The sequence below is a fragment of the Argopecten irradians genome, unplaced genomic scaffold, assembly GCF_041381155.1.
Source record: "Argopecten irradians isolate NY unplaced genomic scaffold, Ai_NY scaffold_0017, whole genome shotgun sequence".
Taxonomy (NCBI): domain Eukaryota; kingdom Metazoa; phylum Mollusca; class Bivalvia; order Pectinida; family Pectinidae; genus Argopecten; species Argopecten irradians.
This window is the reverse complement of record NW_027187484.1, coordinates 706,426-727,734: the sequence shown is the minus strand read 5'-3', so window position 1 is coordinate 727,734 and position 21,309 is coordinate 706,426. Positions and strand designations below refer to the sequence as shown.

The 21,309-nt window shown below is 36.9% G+C and overlaps 1 protein-coding gene across 1 annotated transcript; it reads right to left on the bottom strand.

The window, feature by feature from the left end:
• Positions 1–5,467: 5,467 nt before the first annotated feature.
• LOC138311335 (uncharacterized) lies at positions 5,468–8,479 on the bottom strand. Its single transcript, XM_069252758.1, has one exon. The coding sequence runs from the start codon at positions 8,477–8,479 to the stop codon at positions 5,468–5,470; it is 3,012 nt and encodes a 1,003-aa protein (XP_069108859.1).
• Positions 8,480–21,309: the final 12,830 nt, after the last annotated feature.

The following is a 21,309-nucleotide window of genomic DNA, read 5'->3' as shown; positions in this document are numbered from 1 at the left end:
GCTTAATTGCCAACCACCCGGTTTTTTAAGTAGGTCGTGCCCGGCCTAAATAAATGATATTTTGAAAAGAAGCATCGGAAAATTTTGAAAATATTATGAGCTGAAAGTGTAGACAATCGGTAATTTTTTGAAAATATTATGAGCTGAAAGTGTAGACAATATTCTCTTTACCTATAAGTATGCCAAATTTGGTGAAAATATATCAATAAATGAGATAAGGAAAATTCAAATGAAAAAAGTAAAAATACATATTGCGAAAAAACAAAACTGACGAATACTTACGTCCCACGATTGAAGGTTTATTGTTTTTATTAGGGCTTTTCACCATGTGGTGAAAAGACCTATTGTTTTTGTTCTGTTTTTTATTAGGGCTTTTCACCATGTGGTGAAAAGACCTATTGTTTTTGTTCTGTTTTTTATTATTATTATTATTATTCTTCTACACTTTTTTTTTGTGTCCAAAAGATCTTCAAAATGGTAAGAGGTATGCCAATGGCCTTATTGTTATATTGTATGGCATAAGTTGAAGGGGTGACCGCAACATTTTTAAGTAGGTCAAAAATTCAAGATGGCCGCCATGACGTCATACCTAAAAAGTTTAAAACAGCCATAACTCAAAAACCGTTTAAGATACAGCAAATATTTTTGATGTTTTATGTAGATCGTATAAAAGACTAACTTTTATTTCATTACAGCAATTAGGTCAAAGGTCAAACAAAAAAGTTCGCTATGGGGTCAAAGTTCACGAATTTTTATTTTTTTGATTTTGCGAAATTTCTTTTTACATATCGATGCAGAATGTCATTCTGATGAATTTGGTGTCTTTTATTTTTCGATAGCACTTCCGGTTAATGCTGTATGCCATTTTGAACAATCCTTTGATCTTTGCTAAATTCCCGCCAAAATGTTTAACTTTTAACAGATTTCATCCAATAACATTTTTTGCAGATTATCTTAAGCGTAAATTTTTTCTCTCTAAATGTTATTACAAAAAATGGCAACTTCCGGTTTTCGGTAAGGGTCAAATGTTAAAGGTCCTGTTTTTAACAATAAACTTGAAAACTTTTCTCCTGAAGTTCTGTAAGGTCTAGGATCTTCATATTTCATATATAAGATGTCCAGGGGATGGGCTATAAAGTCAGATACTAGGAATGACCTTGACCCATATTCAAGTTCACAGGGGTCAAATACACATATCATAAATAAATTGTTTAAATGGTCATAACTAACTTATCGTTGGTTTTACAGCTTTCATGCAAGTATGTTATTTGAAGATAATCTACAGGGCAATGTTTTTCTAATAATAACTTGTTATAACAAGAGATTCCAGAGGGATCTTGGCGCCCACCATTGAGTGAACTATGGGGTCAAAGTTTACCAATTTCATTTTTTTTGTGATTTTTTCCCCATAAGTCGATGCAGAATGTCATTCTGGTCAATATGCTGTCTTTCTTTTTTCTGTAGCGTTTACCGTTAGCGTTGTACGCCATTTTGAAAATTTTGCTCTTTTTAAAAATGGCGGGAAAATCTTTAAACGACTTCTTCTCAATAACCAACAGACATTGGTATTAGGCCTGTAGCATGCTGGTGTAAATTAAGGGCTACCAAGTTTGTAAAAATGAATGATACATTGTAACAAAATGGCCGCTATGACGTCATAACCCGAAATCTAAAAATGGCCATAAGTCACTTACCGTTTATTGTAAAAGAAAACCTATTGTGAAGCAGGATTATTTGTAGATAATCTAAACGGCAAACTTTTATTCACTATATGTTATGATGAATTGTTGTGACCAACATTGAAGGTCACTGGAGACAAATATCTGAAACATACTGTATTTAAATGATTTTCCACAATAACCATGAGACCAATGTCAATAATATTTGGTCAGGAGCATACAGCGATTAAGAGGAGATAATTCGTGTTTAGTTGTATACAGTATTAAAGAGTTACCTCCCCTCGTTCGTCTCATTTTATTGGTGAGTTGTCTGAGCTGAACACAAAAACGCATGATTGGATGTATGTCTTCTAACGTTTAAGTTCTTGCTTCTGAAAATATATCAATTCTTTAGGTTAAGGGTTGAAAGTTGGTGTTACTTGTTTGTAGATCATCTTACTTAATATCCAGTCATCTTTTTCATATTTTTCGTTGTTAAAAACTCGTACGAGATCCCTCCCTTTGTCCATTTCCTTGATGAGAATTGGCTTAAAATAAAAACTAAAAGAAATTGTATTACAAATCATATTTTATTAATTTCATGTCATTTATTTCATTCAGTCATTTCTTGATGATATAAAAAGTAGTTTTTCCACTGCCATATTACAAAAATGTATCGGTATGGTGGTATCTCTATACATAATTTAGTTATCTACTATTATATTGTGATACTTTGTTACTGCTATACAACTTCTTTTCAGCTTCTGGAATATTTTGATAGGGATGGGTACTTTCGGACATATGCGTGACAGTTTATTATTGTCATTTTATGTCAGTTTCGTATTCCCTTTCTTGTTCCTTAACTTAATATTTTTCACATTAATGGCAGTGTGTTACATTGGTCACAATGTCTTATTGTCGTATATATAGTAGTTACCTATTACCTACCGCCATAGTAATAAATACTAGTACTGTCGGATAATGCTGATACCAAATGTACATTATCAATTATTCAAGAATGATTGACCAATTGTGATACATTTTATACTTTAGTAGAATAGCTACTACCGTTTAATTGTAATTACTTTAATATACATTACTATTATGTACCACAATGTATGCTATCAAATGACATTTCAATATCTAGAAGAGTACTTCCTGATTTCGCCGTCTTTTTCTAACAGAAGTTTTCAATATTTACGGTAAACAACATTGGTATATTTGAAAATGTGGATAATGCTGAAAAGGCTGCACTTAAGTATGAAACCTAAAGTATTCAAACACCACCTAATGTTTGGCGATTGGGAAAACCACATGAAATTTACCGTGTACTGATAATTTCATAAAGTTTATTTCATAACTGCTTGGGTGTTGTCCATTATTGACTAATCCTACGATGTTTACGAAAGTGTCCATTTCTGATTCAATTTGTATACAGTTTGAGTTATCCACTTAATACTGTAATAAGTAGATGATACGAGTTCTTTGAATGAACATCACTCTGATGTTGAACTTTGTATTTTGTCAATTATTGACAAAGTTCTGATAATCCAATCACGGTATCGAGTACTCCCTAGTTATCCATGTTAACTGTCGAATAACTCTTTCAGTGAGGACACCATACTCAAACGAATATGCCTCCAAGGCATGGTATTATGTAATTGAACGTTCACAGTAGGACTGATGGATTGGCCTCTTTGTTAGGGGATGGGCAGCCTCTCTTTACCCAAGTAACATGTTTTGAGTTGACGTTCCTGACACGCCATATACAGCCTTTTTAGTCCATCATCCTTTTCTGGTTACCATTTTAATACTGTACGCACAACCCTTTCTTTACTCTTACATATCCCGACTTATCCATTCTTACACGAATAAGTATACGATATGCGAAAGTATCTTCATGTAGGATGGCTATTTGCCGATTCAACAATTCCTTATCCTTCATATGGAGAAAGTAGAGTAATCATCATTTGAGTGAACATCATTCCAGTGTTGAACTAACGCTGTTGTAATCAATGTATTGCAGGTGGTAACCATGTGCAGTTTTTTGTTAGTCAACCATCCTGTCTTTTAACACTTTTCTGGTGATCCATTTTAATACTGTATGTGGAACATGCGATGGTATCTTCATTGTCTATTTACAGTTTCGAAAATTAATCATCAGTGTTCAATGTGTACAACATACGTCCTTTGATTGAAGATCATTCTGGTGCTGAAGAAAGGATTAGTCAATAATGAGCAATATTCTAGTCATCTATGTCTTCACAATATAGCAAAACGTTTTGTTCCAAAATTCCAATGTTTACATAATTCAAGTGGCATATAAAATAGGACCAAGTAATATATTACAGTGAAATATTACAGTGAAAACAGTCATAGATGACAATCACATTCTTACTCTCTATGAGTACAGATCTGTTTCATTCTCTTCCACTCTCACTTCAATGTATTACCAATTATCTTAGCTACTGTTGTATCGGAAACGCATTTGACACTTTTGATTAGTGCCAAATCTTTGCCGCTACAACAGTCGCTAACAAATACCAGAATTATACAACGAGTGCTAAAGGCGATTGAGGGATCTGCAAATGTGCAAGAAATTTAAAATCCATATTTGTATCATTTTAAAGTTACTTATATATATTAAAAAATATTTTGACATTTTACTTTCCAAATAATTTGAATACCATCAAAACTTAACATGAAATGAATGGATATGAAGCAATTATGATGCATCAGCTTTGGTACACAAAGATGTGTTTTAAGTATTCGACGTAAAGCCGTTATTGTTACATCTAGAACTACATGCTGTCATAATTATTTTGGACAGACTGCAAAAGAAAATATATTAATTAAACCTTCATTGTCACCGCATCAAACTCAACATCAAATGAATGGGCATGCAAAACTTGTCTGCGACATGTGCAGTTAAAAACATTTAAGGTAGGGTAAGAGTATGTACAGCATTATCTCACGGTTACTTGTAACTGGGGAGATAAAACGGTATAACTGTAAATCCACATCCCCCACACATCACCGTGTGTGGAGGCCCCCCGTGTGTGGAGGCCCGGACAATAGACTATACCCCCCCCCCCCCTGATAAATTTGATGCGGTTATTTTTGAAAAGATATTGAAATAGCTTCATGGTAACTATAATAACATGATAATACGTTTACGTCAATCGCATCAATATTTTTGACATAAACATGGTCAATCAACGTTCCCCCTTCTGTTGTTGCTTCATTAACACATTGTCTGTATCCATGTGATTCCATCATTAGCGATATTGATGAAGAATTTTGCAAAATATTCTGATTAAAATCTCCCAAAATTATTGACCTTCTGTTGGTTTTACCTACCAATTGAACCAAATGTGTTATCGTATTTTTGAAGTTTTCAATATTGTACGATTGTGGTCTATAAATAGTAACAATAATAACATTTTCTATTTGAAATGCAATATACTCCAGGTCATCAACTTCAAAGTATATTCGCTCAAATTCTGCGTTTTGTTTACTCAATACTCCCACGCCACCATGTCGTTGTGTTTGTAATTCGTTTGAATCTTTATATGACATTTTTCTGGTTTGACTGTGTAATTCAAAGTTGCTAACATGAACAGTCGTATCGTCCTGTAACCAAGTTTCTGTAAAGCACGTGTAATCTGCATCAAGTATTTGTTTGTTTGATCGTATATCTTGTAAATGAGGAATCATGCCTTCCGTATTATGATATATTATATTTGTCATATTTTCCACCGTTTCTCTTGATATCGAGACAAAATCGTGCATTTGTTCAAGTGCCTCTTTTACTTTGGGTTACAAAAAATTGCTTTTTGGTCAAAATCTGTTATTGTCAGTCCATGCATTGATGTTACACGACTTAGAGCAACATAAGCCTGACCTGGTGCAAATATTTTCTTCAAACAAACAACAGCACTATCGGTCGTTAAACCCTGAACCTTATGTACAGTACATGCCCAAGCAAGTTTTAAAGGAAACTGTCGTCTTGTATTTCTACTGTTTCTGCCTATTATTTCTTCATGACGTTCTATCATAACAAACGTTTCATCGCCCACTTTTCTTCCTTGTTTCAGACCAACCTTCTTATTATCAAAACAGACTTCAACACATTTTATTGTTTCACTACTGTTTTCTTTAACCAACTGTTTAACTGTTCCAAACGCACCATTAACAAGTCCATCGGACACATCAACGTTTTTGGTAAGCATAACACGAGCGTCAACTGAAAGCCATAGTGATCTTGGCAAAGTACATTGTCTTGCTTGCGTGTCGGAAGCTTCTTTTCTTGTCATTCTTCCACTACGTTCATCTTTTGTCCAATCGTCTGCTTCAATACTGACAGGATCGTTGCAAATTGTGTGTAATGTATTCAAATTGTGTTCATCAACCTGGTCATTACAAGCATAAATATGGATTCCGTTACTTACTTCACCCGTTTCTCTATTGCTCAACAATTCTCTGTCTTTATTGGACAAATTGTCATTTTTGGCTTTTACTCTACATCGGTTCAACACCATAGCAAATTCCTTGTCGTCTTTCTGTCGCATGATTTCATCTAATTCTACGATACGAAAATTGTCATTCCACAAGTCATAGAAAATATCTTTTGTATACAATGACTTGCCTTTAACAGGAGGAAGCTGATAAAAATCTCCAACAGCTAAAACACTAACATTGCCAAACGGAGAATGATCGCCGGTCTGTTTGATTTGCCTTAAACGCCCATGAACATATGAAAGCAATTTCTTGTCGACCATCGATATCTCGTCAATAATAACCAATTGTAGCTGAGCTAATTTACTTCGCAAAGTGTTCAACTTTTCATCACTTAGTGGTTGGTATGCTGTGGTGGCTTCTACCGGTATTGCTAATGCGTTGTGAATGGTTGAACCACCGATATTAAATGCCGCTACACCAGTTGGAGCAACTAATAAAACAGATACATCATCTGGGTTTTGCAATGTAGGCGCAAAAAGTCGTGTAGACTCGTAATATACTGCTTTGATCAGATGACTTTTTCCAGTACCGGCTCCTCCAGTGAGGAAAATATGTATCGGATCAGGATTTTTACCATGGATTGTGGCAAGACACCATTTCCTAATCTTTGAAAATACACTGTTTTGTTTTGGATTCATTGATCTCAATATTGCCAATCCCTCTTCTTTTGTTACCACTGTTGGACATATTTCTACATTTTGGCTATTCTTGTTGCAAACCCAATCGGGTATTCCTTGAATATTGTCTTCGTTTTCTTTTGTGATTATTTTTTCTTGATCACATTTAATGCGTTCTGATTCAGTCTCGGGACAAATCTGTGCCCATGCATCCTCTCGAGGTCCAGCATTTTCCAACACATTCTCGGCATCTTCGAGCACATCTATATCTTTCTCATAGAAACTACGGTTCGTATCTATAATCGATTTCACCTCTTGCAGTGCTTCATTAAATCCAACTTTAACATAGCCCCTGTTGTAAAACTCCTCGTGTGTTTCAAATCCGTTTGGCTTTAATTGTACATCTGCTCTATACGGTAGGAAAAGTTGGAGTATGCTCTGGAAATATTTCTCTGGTGCTCGTGTCATTGAAAACCGGGGATATCGAATAACAGCGATATCTGTTCTTGTTCTTTTCATTACGGACCCTAAATTATTATTTAGAGTGTAAACAGTGCTGCGGTGTTTAGAACCAACTTCGGTTGATGATAAAACTCTGTACTCGGAGCAAAATGTAGCTAAACACATATCATCAAATTCTGCTATGTTTGGTCTTGCTTTGTACTTATCAACAACACTGGACATCCATATGTCGCTATCATCATTTTCTGATTTGGATTTGATAACGGAGAGCGGAAGGCTCATTCTAACTGGATTGTCACCAACAGGTATAAACTGTACCTTTCTTGAGCTTTCCTTTAGTCTTAAATTGCAAACTCTGAATGTTGCTTCTTGCGCACTGACTTCTCGATGATGAAGATATACACTTCCCAATTTTTTCATTGCTTGTTCTGCATCAACATTTCCTTCTCTGGCTTCTGTTTGAGCATGGTCAAGTATTTGACTCATTTCTCTTTCTGCTTTGGCTATGTATGACACCATGTATACTACACATGCATAAGCATCAGTGACGTACTGGATATCCATATTTGCATTCCAACAACGAAGCAAGTGAGGATTATACTGATTAATCCAAACATCATGTGAATCTCTCTTCAAAACTACATTTGTCCTCTTTGTTAAAGTATTGCAAGCCTTTTCAAATAAAGATTGTGTTAATCCGAGTTGCTTGAAGATATCATCAACGGATGTGTTTTCATTGTCTTCATTTGCCATATGCTTCCAAATATCACTCAAAATCTTTTTGGCAATTTCAACTGGCATGCCGCCAACCTTCAGATTATGTGCACAAACTTCGTCAAACTCTTCAGCGCTCATGTTGGGTTCAGTTTGTTTCAGGTCTTTCATATCAGTACCTGGGCGTGACACAAATGTATTGTTTGACGGAGGTCTGGGGAAATTAAATCTACATGCTTTCCCATTTTTCTTACAGGATTTAGAATGCCGTTTGCTATGCTGCTGTACACTTGTTACAATTTCATGCATTTCTGACTCATGTTCCGAAGGTATTGCACATGATATGTATTTGTCAACAAATTCAACTATATCTACATCATCATCTTTGTCCAATTGTGGGGCATTTTCTACCCAAAAAAAACAATGAGTATGTGGTGATCCTCTTTGTTGAAATTCAACTCTATAGAAATAGTCAATGATTTTGCCTATTGGCGCTGCTTTGGACATTATTACGTCTCTTAAGAAAAAATGAAAACGATGCTCAAACATTCTAGCAACTGTTACCGGATTGCTTTTCAATATGTCATTCTTCATTTTCCAGTCCATTCCATCTACTTTTCTACTATCATTCTGCTGTTTCAAAATGCATTCGATTACATCAGTCCATCTCATTTCAGCTGCAGAAAACGAACAAAACCATGTTGGAATTCCTAATTGACGTAGCATAGCAAAGAGATCTTTCTGTGTTGCTTGCCAATATGGTGGGGTGCCTCTAACGGGTTTAAGAAATTTATATCCTTCGTCATTTTTCAGAATTGACTTTACATTTTCCTGATTTTTTAACATATGTGTTTGTTACTTGTTGTTCATCTTTTCCTATACCAGTGCCTTTCCTTAAAGCAATAGATACATTCGATATCACCTGCTGTAGTTCGGCTAAGTACTGTGCGAAAAATATAAAGTTAGTATCTTCAGAAAATCTGTTATCTACATTCATCAATCGATTATGCAAATACCTGCACAGTGTGATAGCAGTATCACGATCATCACTGAATACATTCTCTCCGTCTGGAAACAGTACAGGAAATGCTTTTGCCTCAACGCCCTTTTCCATTAACATACTGATAGGATTATTTTTCTCGCATGGAGCAACTGAAAATATCTTATCGAAATACTGATCAAGAACTTCCTGTCCTATGTCGGCAGGTTGGAGACAAGTATCAAGCGGCATGGCATGGAGTCTATCATCAACACCATCATCAGTTGTCTCTGTCTCTGTGTTTTCGTCTACATTAGCAGTTTGTCCTTCTGTATGTACTTCGTTTTCCTCAATAGGATTTTCCCAAGATTCGTCAATCTCCACATCTCTGTACCATTTGTTTTTTTCTTTCAAATATTTTATTGCTTTTTCAAGACGACTCGTGTTTACGAAATGATAACTATAATGACCCTTGTATGAAAGCTTTCTCTTCAGTTTTACTCGTATCAATTGATTATCGTTTTCACATCTCGGTAAGGTTGTGATAGACATATCTACATCTGCGGGTACACATACAACAGGTCCATGAACTCCATGCTGTCCTCCTTTAGGTAAAGGTATCATTTTCATAAATGGTACAATAATAGAAATCAAATGTTTTTCAATTGGATTTAAACATTGCAGTTCCTCAGGAATTGACTTTGTCTCCATTTTGTTGATACCAGCCTCAGATGGAATTTTACCTTGTTGTATTTTCCTGTGACATGTATAGCAAATCCATAAATTACATCTACTTGAACAGTGATGAATTTCATCATCATCACAAGGGGTGAAATATTTCTTGGATATGCACATATTCGCAATTTGACTGATGTTCTCTTCTTTTTGCATATAGGTCTCCTGTTTACACTTCAATACCTGCGTTTTAAACAGCAATTTATTACAAACTGAACAAACATAATCGGGAAATTCCTTAATTTTCTTCAAAAAGTTCTCTGTTACAATGTCTATATCACATTGTTTTTCCTGCAAACTTTTTTTTCTTGTTGTTTTAACTTTATCTTTAAGATCTTCTCTGTATTGCTCACTCTCGTCATATTTTACCTTCAAAGAACACTTCAACTTATTTCTGTGCTGGACATCAAACTTGTATTTTCTTTTCGAATACGTTTTTACGTTTTCGCGGTGTTCTTCGTCACATTCATATTTTCTTTTTGAAGCCGTTCTTACATTTTCACGGTGCTCGTCGTCACATTTGTATTTTCTTTTTGAAGCCGTTCTTACATTTTCACGGTGCTCGTCGTCACATTTGTATTTTCTTTTTGAAGCCGTTCTTACAATTCCACGGTGCTCTTCGTCAAATTTTTATTTTCTTTTTGAAGCCGTTCTTACGCTTTCACGGTGCTCTTCGTCACATTTATATTTCCTTTTGGATGCAGTTAATTTGTGCTGTCGGTGCTGTTCATCGCATTCATACTTTCTTTTTGAAGCAGATAGTTTACTTTCTCTATAGGACGTATTTTCGTGGTATTGCTCTTTTACTCTCATTCTATTCTGTACTTTTTTGCCTTCAACATCAGGGTCATCTGCACGCATTGCACCAACAGTCAAATCATATTCTTCGATTACTCTGACATTTTGCTGTAATCTCTTTTCTCGAGCTCTTGCTTTTTTTTCCTTTTTACGTTGCATATATGATTTCCCTTTGCGCTTTCTGTTTGAACTTGAACTACCTATACTGTCAGTCATATCTGTCATTTCTGTAATAACCTCACATTTGTTTATTGTTGTCATTGGGTTTTGTATACCCAAATGTTCACTGTCAGAATATACATATTCATCCAATACAACCACACCATGTTCTACATTATTTGAATCATTAATTGACTGTACTTGTTCTTGTTTAACAGCTACCGCTGTTACTTCAAACCTGTCAAATGCACTGTAGTTCATTGATGCTGCTAGATTCAGACAGTGATTGTACACATTTTCAATACAAGAGTAATTCAAAAGAACGCTTGCACCGCATGGTATTTGCAAACCTGTAGCGTTTCTAGAATGGGAATCAAAAACGAAATATCTACTATTCTCTTTAATAACGATAAAAGTGTTCCCTTTGAACGTGATAAATGTGCCGTGACTTTCATGTTGATCCAAAGCAGCAATCAATGCCTCATTCAGTGTCACGAACAATAACATATCTAGATCTTCAACTGTATGTCCTAGTGTTCCCTCAAGTGGTTCTTGAAATTCAAACTTGTATAGTTTCCCATTACAATCTAATTCTCTGGGTATTTCATTTATAGACACATACTCATGACGCATTGTAGAACTCTGTTGGAGAAACCCATATATTTCATCGCCTTTTATAAGAGTTTGATCTAGATCTGAACTTTTCCATGTAATTAAAGATTTTTCTCGGCTGTAAACAAGGGCTGCCAAACTGTTCATTACGCACTGTTTTCCTGAATTTTCTAAAAATCTGGGATGGCCTTGATGAAAATTTCCTTGTACTGCTTTATTCATACCTGCTTGAGATTTCAGAATTTCTAGACCTTTACTTTGTTTCCATTGATATTTGTCCAATTGCGCATGGTCCGTACTTAAGGAGTTGATACTGGTTTTAATCGTTTCTGATTTCTTCAATTCAGAATTCTTGGTCACAGTTTCAGTTACACATGAATTTGTGGATATGTTACACTTGTAAGATGTCTTTGTTTGTTTCAAAGATTTTGTGCATGCATCTGTTTTTCCAGAAGCAGCTGTCCGGTTACAACCAGCAAATGTTTCCACATTTTCATCTGCATCTTCTGTGCATACAACCACATCATAATGTGCCCGATATCTGTGTATCAAATATATCGCTTCTTGTTCTACTTCACTGTTTTGATCAACTTGTTTTGCTGAAAATTTTAACCAGGATGATATACTCTCTTCATAAATGTACACATCAGTACGGAGAAAATCGGCAGCCGCCAATATTTCGATTTCAGTAGCCCATGTACCGTTTTCAAGCATCTTCTTTTTCATAACCCAGTCGCTAACAGATTTATAACCAGATCTCAAGTGACTCTTGTATTGATTACCATTCTTGACCATGTGAATAACCGTGTCATGTCTAATTTTTCTATGGTAAGTTTCATCAAAAGTAATACTGTATGACAATGCTCTAAAAAAACAATTACCATCACCATTAATAGTCTTTATCTGTTTTGGTTTCCCCAATTTTTTAATTGGTGTATTTTCAGTTTCTAGGTCGAATTCACAAGCAATACCAACTTTCTTCATTAGTTTCTGTTGTGTTGTCGTAGATAATGTATTGAAATAGAATACTGCAGGTCCTGTTTCACTTTCAAATTTAACTTCATCCTCATCAGTTTTATGTGCACAGTTATCCATTTCATTTCTTTTTTCATTTTCCTCTTTTATAGTACTGTTATGATATGTAAAATTACTTTGACAATAGGTTCCATTATTTTCACTAGATAATTGGTATATTCTCTTTTCTATTTGACCTTTCATTTCATCAATGTTGGAACTTGCAACCTGCTCATTTTCCCTCCATTTTTCTGTCTTCACACACGGATTGCTTAAAATTTTCTTTGCTTTACCAACTGCTTTGATTTTTTCGTGTTTTCCATTTGTAATTTTGTTACTGTTCAAATCAATGGTTTTCTCTCTTTTCTTTCCCTTTTCACTCACGGGGTTTTTGCAAGTTTCCTGTGCACCCGTTTTTCTTTTTGTTTGTCGTTTGTTCGCTTTATTCAATGGTTTTACTATTTCCTTGCTTGCTTTTATTTTCATGTTTTTCGTTTTTATTCTTTTAGAATTTGTTGGAGGGTTACATGAATATCTTGTTTTGGATATACGGATTTTTTTATTGTTCAAATTTCCTTTTTTGCTCGGTGTACTCTTGCTATTTTCACTTTTAAATCCTACATCCTCACCATCATCATGATCTTTTCTTACCTTGATTCTCTCTTTCCTATCTGCTTTTGCGGTTATTAGCATTATATTATAACATGCCTTTCGATTGCTTGCAGTGGATTTGAGTTCTTTGGCTTTCACAGTTTTTTTCACAGATGTTTTCACAGATTTTTTCACAGTTTCTTTCACAGAGTTTTTTACAGTTTCCTTTACAGATTTTTTCACATGTTTTTTGTCACTTTCTGCCTTTACTACAGGGGGCGTACCCATGTCGTCGCTATGTGCCTTTTTTATAGGGGGCGTACCCATGTCGTCGCTATGTGCCTTTTTTATAGGGGGCGTACCCATGTCGTCGCTATGTGCCTTTTTTATAGGGGGCGTACCCATGTCAACGTCACTCGTCAAACTGGTAGACAACTCCTCGTCACATGTTTTCTTGGCACCAATCCCCCTCCGTGAAAACCTTTTCAGTGGCATGTTGAATCTATAATGGAACAAGACCCTTATTTGACTCGACAGTCTATTTAATCAAAATAAGTATTGCAACAAGAGATCCGAGAAGATCTTGATGCCTACCATTGAGTGACCTTAACTGGATCTTTGTAAGACTGATCTTTTCTCTGCTTTTCCTTCTTTCCCTATACTTCCTCTTTATGATGGCTGTCTGACGGCCATCTTGTTTTTCTGATCAGTCTTAATAATGACATTCCATAAATAGGCACCAAGGGCAATGTACAGGTGAAGCTTCAGGAATATTCCTCCAGTGCATTTCGTTAAATAGCGATAACAAACTTCAAACGTCAAAATCCAAAATGGCTAACTGCAGGCCATCTTGTTTTTCTGATCAGTCTCAATAATGGCATGACACAAGTAGGGACCAAGAGGAACCTACATGTGAATTTTTCGAGGAATATCAAGAAATAGCAATAACAAACATCAAATGTCAGAATCCAAGATAGCGGCCTGTCTGCCATTTTGTTTTCCCGATCAATCCCAAATTGCAATATGCATAACTTGGCAAGGGAAACCTACACATGAAATTTGACAAAGATCCCTCAAGTACTTTCTGAGAAATAGTGCTAACAAACTTCAAATCTCAAAATCACAGATGGCTGCCGGTCGGCCATTTTCTTTTTCGATCAATCCCACAATGAAATTTGAGAAATATCCTTTCAGTGCTTTCTGAGAAATAGCGCTAACAAACTTCAAATGTCAAAATCCAAGATGGCTGCCTGTCGGCCATTTTGTTTTCCGATCGATCCCAAAATGCAATATGCATAACTAGGGACCGAGGGGAACCTACACATGGAATTTGAGCAAAATCCCTTCTTTACTTCTGAGAAATAGCGCTAACAAGAATTGTTAACGGATGGATGACGGACGGACGATGGAGCACGGACCACGGACGCAGGGCGATTTGAATAGATGGTAGGCTAAAAACAAGAGGCCCACAGGGCCTGTAGTTAGGTTCTGAATACAGGTTCATTGTTTCTTTCCTAAAGGAATTTTAATATCTACCTCTATTTCCCCTATTAGGCCCCGCCTTTCCTGCCCCTGGGGGGTCAGAGCCAAAATTTATACAAACCCTATTCCCCTTTCCCCAATGATATTACTGGCCAAATTTGCGTACAATCTATGAAGAACCCTATGACTAGTAGTGATTAAAAGGATTTACCTTTATTTCCCCTATTGAGCCCCATCCCTCCCGCCCCTCTATTTCTCCTATTGGGCCCCGCCCCTCCTGCTCCCAGGGGGTCAGAGCCAAAATTTATACAAGTTCTGTTCCCCTTCCCCCATGGATGTTTGTGGATAAATTTGGTTACAATTCATGCAGAACTCTAGGACAATTAGTGATTTATAGGATTTACCTCTGTTTCCCCTGTTGGGCCCCGCCCTCCTGCCCCCAGGGGGTCAGAGCCAAAATTTATACAAGTTCTGTTCCCTTTTCCCATGGATGTTTGTGGCCTTTGGTAACAATCCATGCACAACTCTAGGACAAGTAGCGATTTATAGGATTAACCTCTATTGGGCCCCGCCCCTCCTGCCCCCGGGGGTCAGAGCCAAAATTTATACAAGTGCTGTTCCCCGTCTCCCAAGGATGTTTCTGGCCAAATTTGGTTACATTCCATGCAGAACACTAGGATAAGTAGCGATTTATAGGATTTACCTCTATTTTCCCTATTGGGCCCCGCCCCTCCTGTCCCAAGGGGGTCAGAGCCAAAATTTATACAAGTTCTGTTCCCCTTCCCCCATGGATGTTTGTGGCCAAATTTGGTTACATTCCATGCAGAACTCTAGGACAAGTAGCGATTTATAGGATTTACCTCTATTTCCCCTATTGGGCCCCGCCCCTCCTGTCCCCAGGGGGTCAGAGCCAAAATTTATACAAGTTCTGTTCCCCTTCCCCCATGGATGTTTGTGGCCAAATTTGGTTACATTCCATGCAGAACTCTAGGACAAGTAGCGATTTATAGGATTTACCTCTATTTCCCCTATTGGGCCCCGCCCCTCCTGCCCCCAGGGGGTCAGAGCCAAAATTTATAAAAGTTCTGTTCCCATTCCCCCATGGATGTTTGTGACCAAATTTGGTTTCATTCCATGCAGAACTCTAGGACAAGTAACGATTTATAGGATTTACCTCTATTTCCCCTATTGGGCCCCGCCCATCCTGCCCCCAGGGGGTCAGAGCCAAAATTTATACAATTTCTGTTCCCCTTCCCCCATGGATATTTGTGGCCAAATTTGGTTACAATCCATGCAGAACTCTAGGACAAGTAGCGATTTATAGGATTAACATCTATTTCCCCTATTGGGCCCCGCCCCTCCTGGCCCCGGGGGGGTCAGAGCCAAAATTTATACAAGTTCTGTTCCCCTTCCCCCAAGGATGTTTGTGGCCAAATTTGGCTACAATCCATGCAGAACTCTATGACTAGTAGCGATTTAAAGGAAATGTTGACGGACAGACGGACGGACAGACGGACGCCGCCCAATGACATAAGCTCACCGGCCCATAGGGCCAGGTGAGCTAAAAATCATTACCTGCGATAAGTGTACGGTATATCAGTAGTATGAAAACCACTCGTATAACAAACTTTGTACAACACATTAATTTTGTTGATAACGAACTCATTTTTGCATACATTCACCAAACTTTCTTATCAATTATACAATCACAAAAATGAGTCACCAATTAACTGTTAAAGGCCCACAACCTTTCCGGAGTAAAATTTAAAGGTTTCTTAAAAACATTAATAACAAAAGAAAATATATATCGATGACTTAAGATGAGGTTACAACACCAAACATATGCAAGATTTCCTGTCTAATATACGATAACAGTGGAGATTCATTTCGCTGTTTTGCCGTCTGGCGCAGTGATAGTCAACTACCGCGCGGCATTTAGGACGGGGGCAGGAAACATAAAACGACCCGCGCTATGAAAATTAACATTTTATTTATTCTAATTAAACAGTTCTGAAGGTGATGATAAGTGTGCTAGTAAACGTATAGTTAATAACTTCTGCGACTCTACATGATTATTAATCTCGTTTTACATTCCTATTTTAACAAGAGGCCCAGAGGGCCTGTATCGCTCACCTGGTTTGTAATGTCAAGTCATGTTCTGAAGACAGGTTCATTGTTTCTTTTCTGAAGGAATTTGAATATTTACCTCTTATTTCCCTATTGGGCCCTGCCCCTCCTGCCCCCGGGGGGGTCAGAGCCAAAATTTATACAATTTCTGTTCCCCTTCCCCCAATGATGTTTGTGGCCAATTTTGGTTACAATCCATGCAGAACTCTAGGACAAGTAGCGATTTATATGATTTACCTATATTTCCCCTATTGGGCCCCGGCCCTCCTCCCCCCGGGGGGGTTAGAGCCAAAATTTATACAAGTTCTGTTCCCCTTCCCCCAAGGATGTTTGTGGCCAAATTTGGTTACAATCCATGCAGAACTCTAGGACAAGTAGCGATGTATAGGATTTACCTCTATTTCCCCTATTGGGCCCCGCCCCTCCTGCCCCAAGGGGTCAGAGCCAAAATTTATACAAGTTCTGTTCCCCTTCCCCCAAGGATGTTTGTGGCCAAATTCGGTTACAATCCATGTAGAAATCAAGGACAAGTAGCGATTTATAGGATTTACATCTATTTCCCCTATGGGGCCCCGCCCCTCCTGCCCCCGGGGGGTCAGAGCCAAAATTTATACAAGTTCTGTTCTTCTTCCCCCAAGGATGTTTGTGGCCAAATTTGGTTACAATCCATGCAGAACTCTAGGACAAGTAGCGATTTATAGGATTTACCTCTATTTCCCCTATTGGACCCCACCCCTCCTGCCCCCGGGGGGTCAGAGCCATAATTTATACAAGTTCTGTTCCCCTTCCCTCAACAATGTTTGTGGCCAAATTTGGTTATAATCCATGTAGAACTCTAGGTTAAGTAGCGATTTATAGGATTTACCTCTATTACCCCTATAGGGCCCTGCCCCTCCTGCCCCCGGGGGGTCAGAGTCAAAACTGATACAAGTTCTGTTCCCCTCCCCCCAAGGATGTTTCTGGCCAAATTTGGTTACAATCCATGCAGAACTCTATGACTAGTAGCAATTTAAAGGAAATGTTGACGGACGGACGGACGCCGCGCCATGACATCAGCTCACCGGCCCTTCGGGCCAGGTGAGCTAAAAATTAAAAGCCGTTTTGGAAAGGTAGTGGCCCTTTAACATAACAGGAAGGATTAAACACTAGGACGATATTGGATTTAACTTGTACACCAACAAATGGATTAAATTAATTTTGCTTTGTTACAAACATATGGCAACCACAAGTTCAATTTGTTTCTGGACCAAACTCGAAATTAAATTGGCACAACTGGGGACCAAGTTTGAAAGAAAGCCTTGAACTTCAACAGTCCAAATCAAAGATGGCCACCTGTTGGCCATTTTTTTGTTTGCAGATCAAAATCAAATTGAAAAGGTCATAATTAAGAACCAAGGGGAACCTGATTTGAAGTTTCAGAAAATCCTTCCAGTGCTTTCCAATAAAAGGCAAAAACAAACGGTTCAAATCAAAGATGGCCGCCTGTCCGCCATTTTGTTCCTGGATAACAATCAAAATAGAAATGGGCTCAATTAAGGACCAAGGAGAATCCACATGACCATAAGAAGTTTCAATGACTCACACCATCTCATGATGGTGGGTTAAAAAGATCCATAGAGTACTTTCTATAGGAAATAGCAGTACATGTAATAATGAAAAGACCATGAATCACGGAGGAAGAGGGAATTGAATAGCCAATCATCCATCTGATGATGATGGGCTTATAAAGAATGAATGATCACAAAAAACAATAGTGAACTAAAAACAACAAACAACAAGAAAATGTCTATAAGACATGAATTTCCCAGCCGCCATGTGAAACTAGAATATTGAAGGTCAGGAACGTCTTCATCTTGTGGCAATAAATTAAACCAATAACCTAACTCAGTTGATTCCTGGTTATTTTCGGACGGATTTTGTATCAAAGTATGATAACAAAATATTTATTAGTGAAAAGATAGAAAGACAACCTTGACCTTTGACCCCCATGACCATGACAATTGGTCAGTTGAATTGCTTCTGATCAATGTTGCTAAATAATATAATGATATGTTCATCCATGAAAAAATACAAAATTTGACCTTGAACTTTGACCCTTATGACCTTGATCATTGGTCAGTTGACTTCTTGATTAATTCTGATCAACTATGCTTCCAAGTTATCTGAGTATTCGAGTTAAGTTATCTTGAATGTTTCATTTGGACCAGCAAAATACTTAATTTAAACAGGGTATTCGAGTTATACAAGCTCGACTTAACAACATTCTACTCTAATACAAAATTTGACCTTGACCTTTGTCGTTATCCTTTGACCCCATGACCTTGACCATTGGTCAGTTGACTCTTTGTTTAATTCTGATCAACTTTGCTTCATAATATGTATACCATGACAAAACAAACGTTTAACAGTTAATTAATACAAAATTTGGCACTGACCTTTGTCCTTGACCTTTTACCTTATGACCTTGACCAATTGTCAGTTGACTCCTTGTTTAATTCTAAACAACTTTGCTTCATCATTTTATAATATAATGTCCATCAGTGAAATGCTTTTTGAAATTCAAGTCAATTTAACCTCTTTTTGCCCCTGCCAATCAGCCTCTTTGGGTCAGTCTGGGCTGGCCATGGTATGTGCATACTTTTAAACTTCTAGCCCATACTGATCATCTCAATAAAGTTTGAGTACATTCTGATAGAAATTAAATAAATAATTCTCAAAAATGTGATTTCCCTACGGTATATAAAGTATAGTAAATCTACCCCCTCCCCAGGGGTCCCTGGAGGTTAGTCTGGGCCGGTACATATATATGTATGTGCATTCTATTAAATTACTAGCCCATATTGAGGATTTCAATCGAGTTTCAGTAAATTCTGATGGAAATAAAATAATTCTCAAAAATGTGATTTCTCTATATAAACTATAGTAAAGTTTAACCCCCTTCCCAGGGGCAAACTGACCGCAATTATCGATATTGACATTTTTGTAAGAAATTCGTGACAACTGACCGAAATAATTGATATTGACATTTTCCTAAGAAATTAAGTTGTTTTCAGCCGATAGTGGTCAACTGCCGGATATTCTTATTTCTGTGAGAGAATGTGTTTTTTTTACCTGGTCCTACTTTTTTTAAAATCATAACACTATTACCAATCTAAACACATGTGGCTACAGACACGATTTATAATTTTAAATACAGTGAAACATTTCAAAACTTCATGTTGCTTGTTGTCGTTGTATTTCTAAGTAAAAATGGGAGCTTTTTGTGACGTCAACACGAGGTGAATCTGGATGGGGTCGCGTTGGTAGAACACACATCTCTAGCTATGGAGGTCCTGGGTCGGAATCCCAATCAAGTTCATAAATCATCCTCTCCTATTTTACACACATGACGGTTCCGAAGAAAAATATTTTTTGTCATAATAAAACAAATTCACCAAGCAATTCGACAATCCATTTACTTCCAGTGAGGACATTCACTTTTATGCTGAGTTTGTAGTCCACAAAGAAAATGTTTTTCAGAGGCTTGTAGCTATGTTTTGCGCAATCTATCGACAGGATAGTTACTACCTATATTTTTATATACTAGAATAAACATAAATGTCCAAACACTAGAAAAACAGACATTTATACATACATGCCATATTTTTCTAGGGGTGGAAAGGGAGATTGATAACCATTTTGAGGGATTTTGGTCTCAAAAGAGGGAGATATACGCGCGACATATCTGAATACATTAAATATCTGTTTTTTTAAGATGAAATTCTGCATTCATATTGAATTTTACTGAAATAAAGGAATGTGTGGTTTTGCAAAAGTAGTCACATCCCTATATACACCCAGTTCTGGAGCAGTTTTATTGTTCGAAATATTAGACTGGGCTTTTTAATAATCTTTCACAATAACGGATAATAAACTTAGATAAAGTTCTTAAATTTACAAGCACTAAATTAAAAAAAACAGAATCGTTACAGTAGTATTCAAAATGTAATTTAATCTGAGAGAGAAAAAAAGTAAATTTCTTTTTAATTTTATTTATTTAAATTCAGTTACTACTGCTAATTTTTTATTATTAATATTTTTTTTCTAAAAATAAATTCACACAGAAATTCTAAAAAAATAATACTTTTTCCATTTTTAAAAACGTGGTTATTAGGAAATCCGGAAATTCTATAAAATCCGGATCATCTATTACAATTACCCAAAATGGCGGCCATTACGATTGCAAAGTTTGTGACATCCATCCAAGGACGTATATGATAAATCCTTGCATCCATCAAATACAGATAGGCCTATTTAACATTAAAAACGTGAGTAAATCATTCACAGTTGTAAGCAGTATTTGTTTTGTTGTTATGCTCACTAGCTGTAGTCATAAAATTTATTGAAAGGCCAGCTGATTGTTTTCTAGGCGGCGGATCGGCTGCTTGACTTCAGTTTACGTAATATTAATACACAGACGTGAGTGAAAGAGACACCACAAGCCAAGGTGGAAATAGCCCAAGGCTGCTAATTAGGGCCACTTGGGTGTTGGTCAGGGGGTCAGAGAGTGGTTACTCTCCTGCTAAAATTAACCTAGCATGTACACAAATGTGGCAACGAAAATAAAAAAAAAATAAAACTCTCCTGCTAAAATTAACCTAGCATGTACACAAATGTGGCAACGAAAATAAAACGGAGGGGTTTATAGAAATCGGGAATTTAGACTCTCCTGCCGGGAGACAATAAAAGGCTTTAAAATACGGGAGGTTTTGTCTCACGCCGGGAGGTATGGCATGTATGTAATTTATATATACACTGTACATACTAAAAATAGAACAGTGTTGTATTTATTTTTATTAAT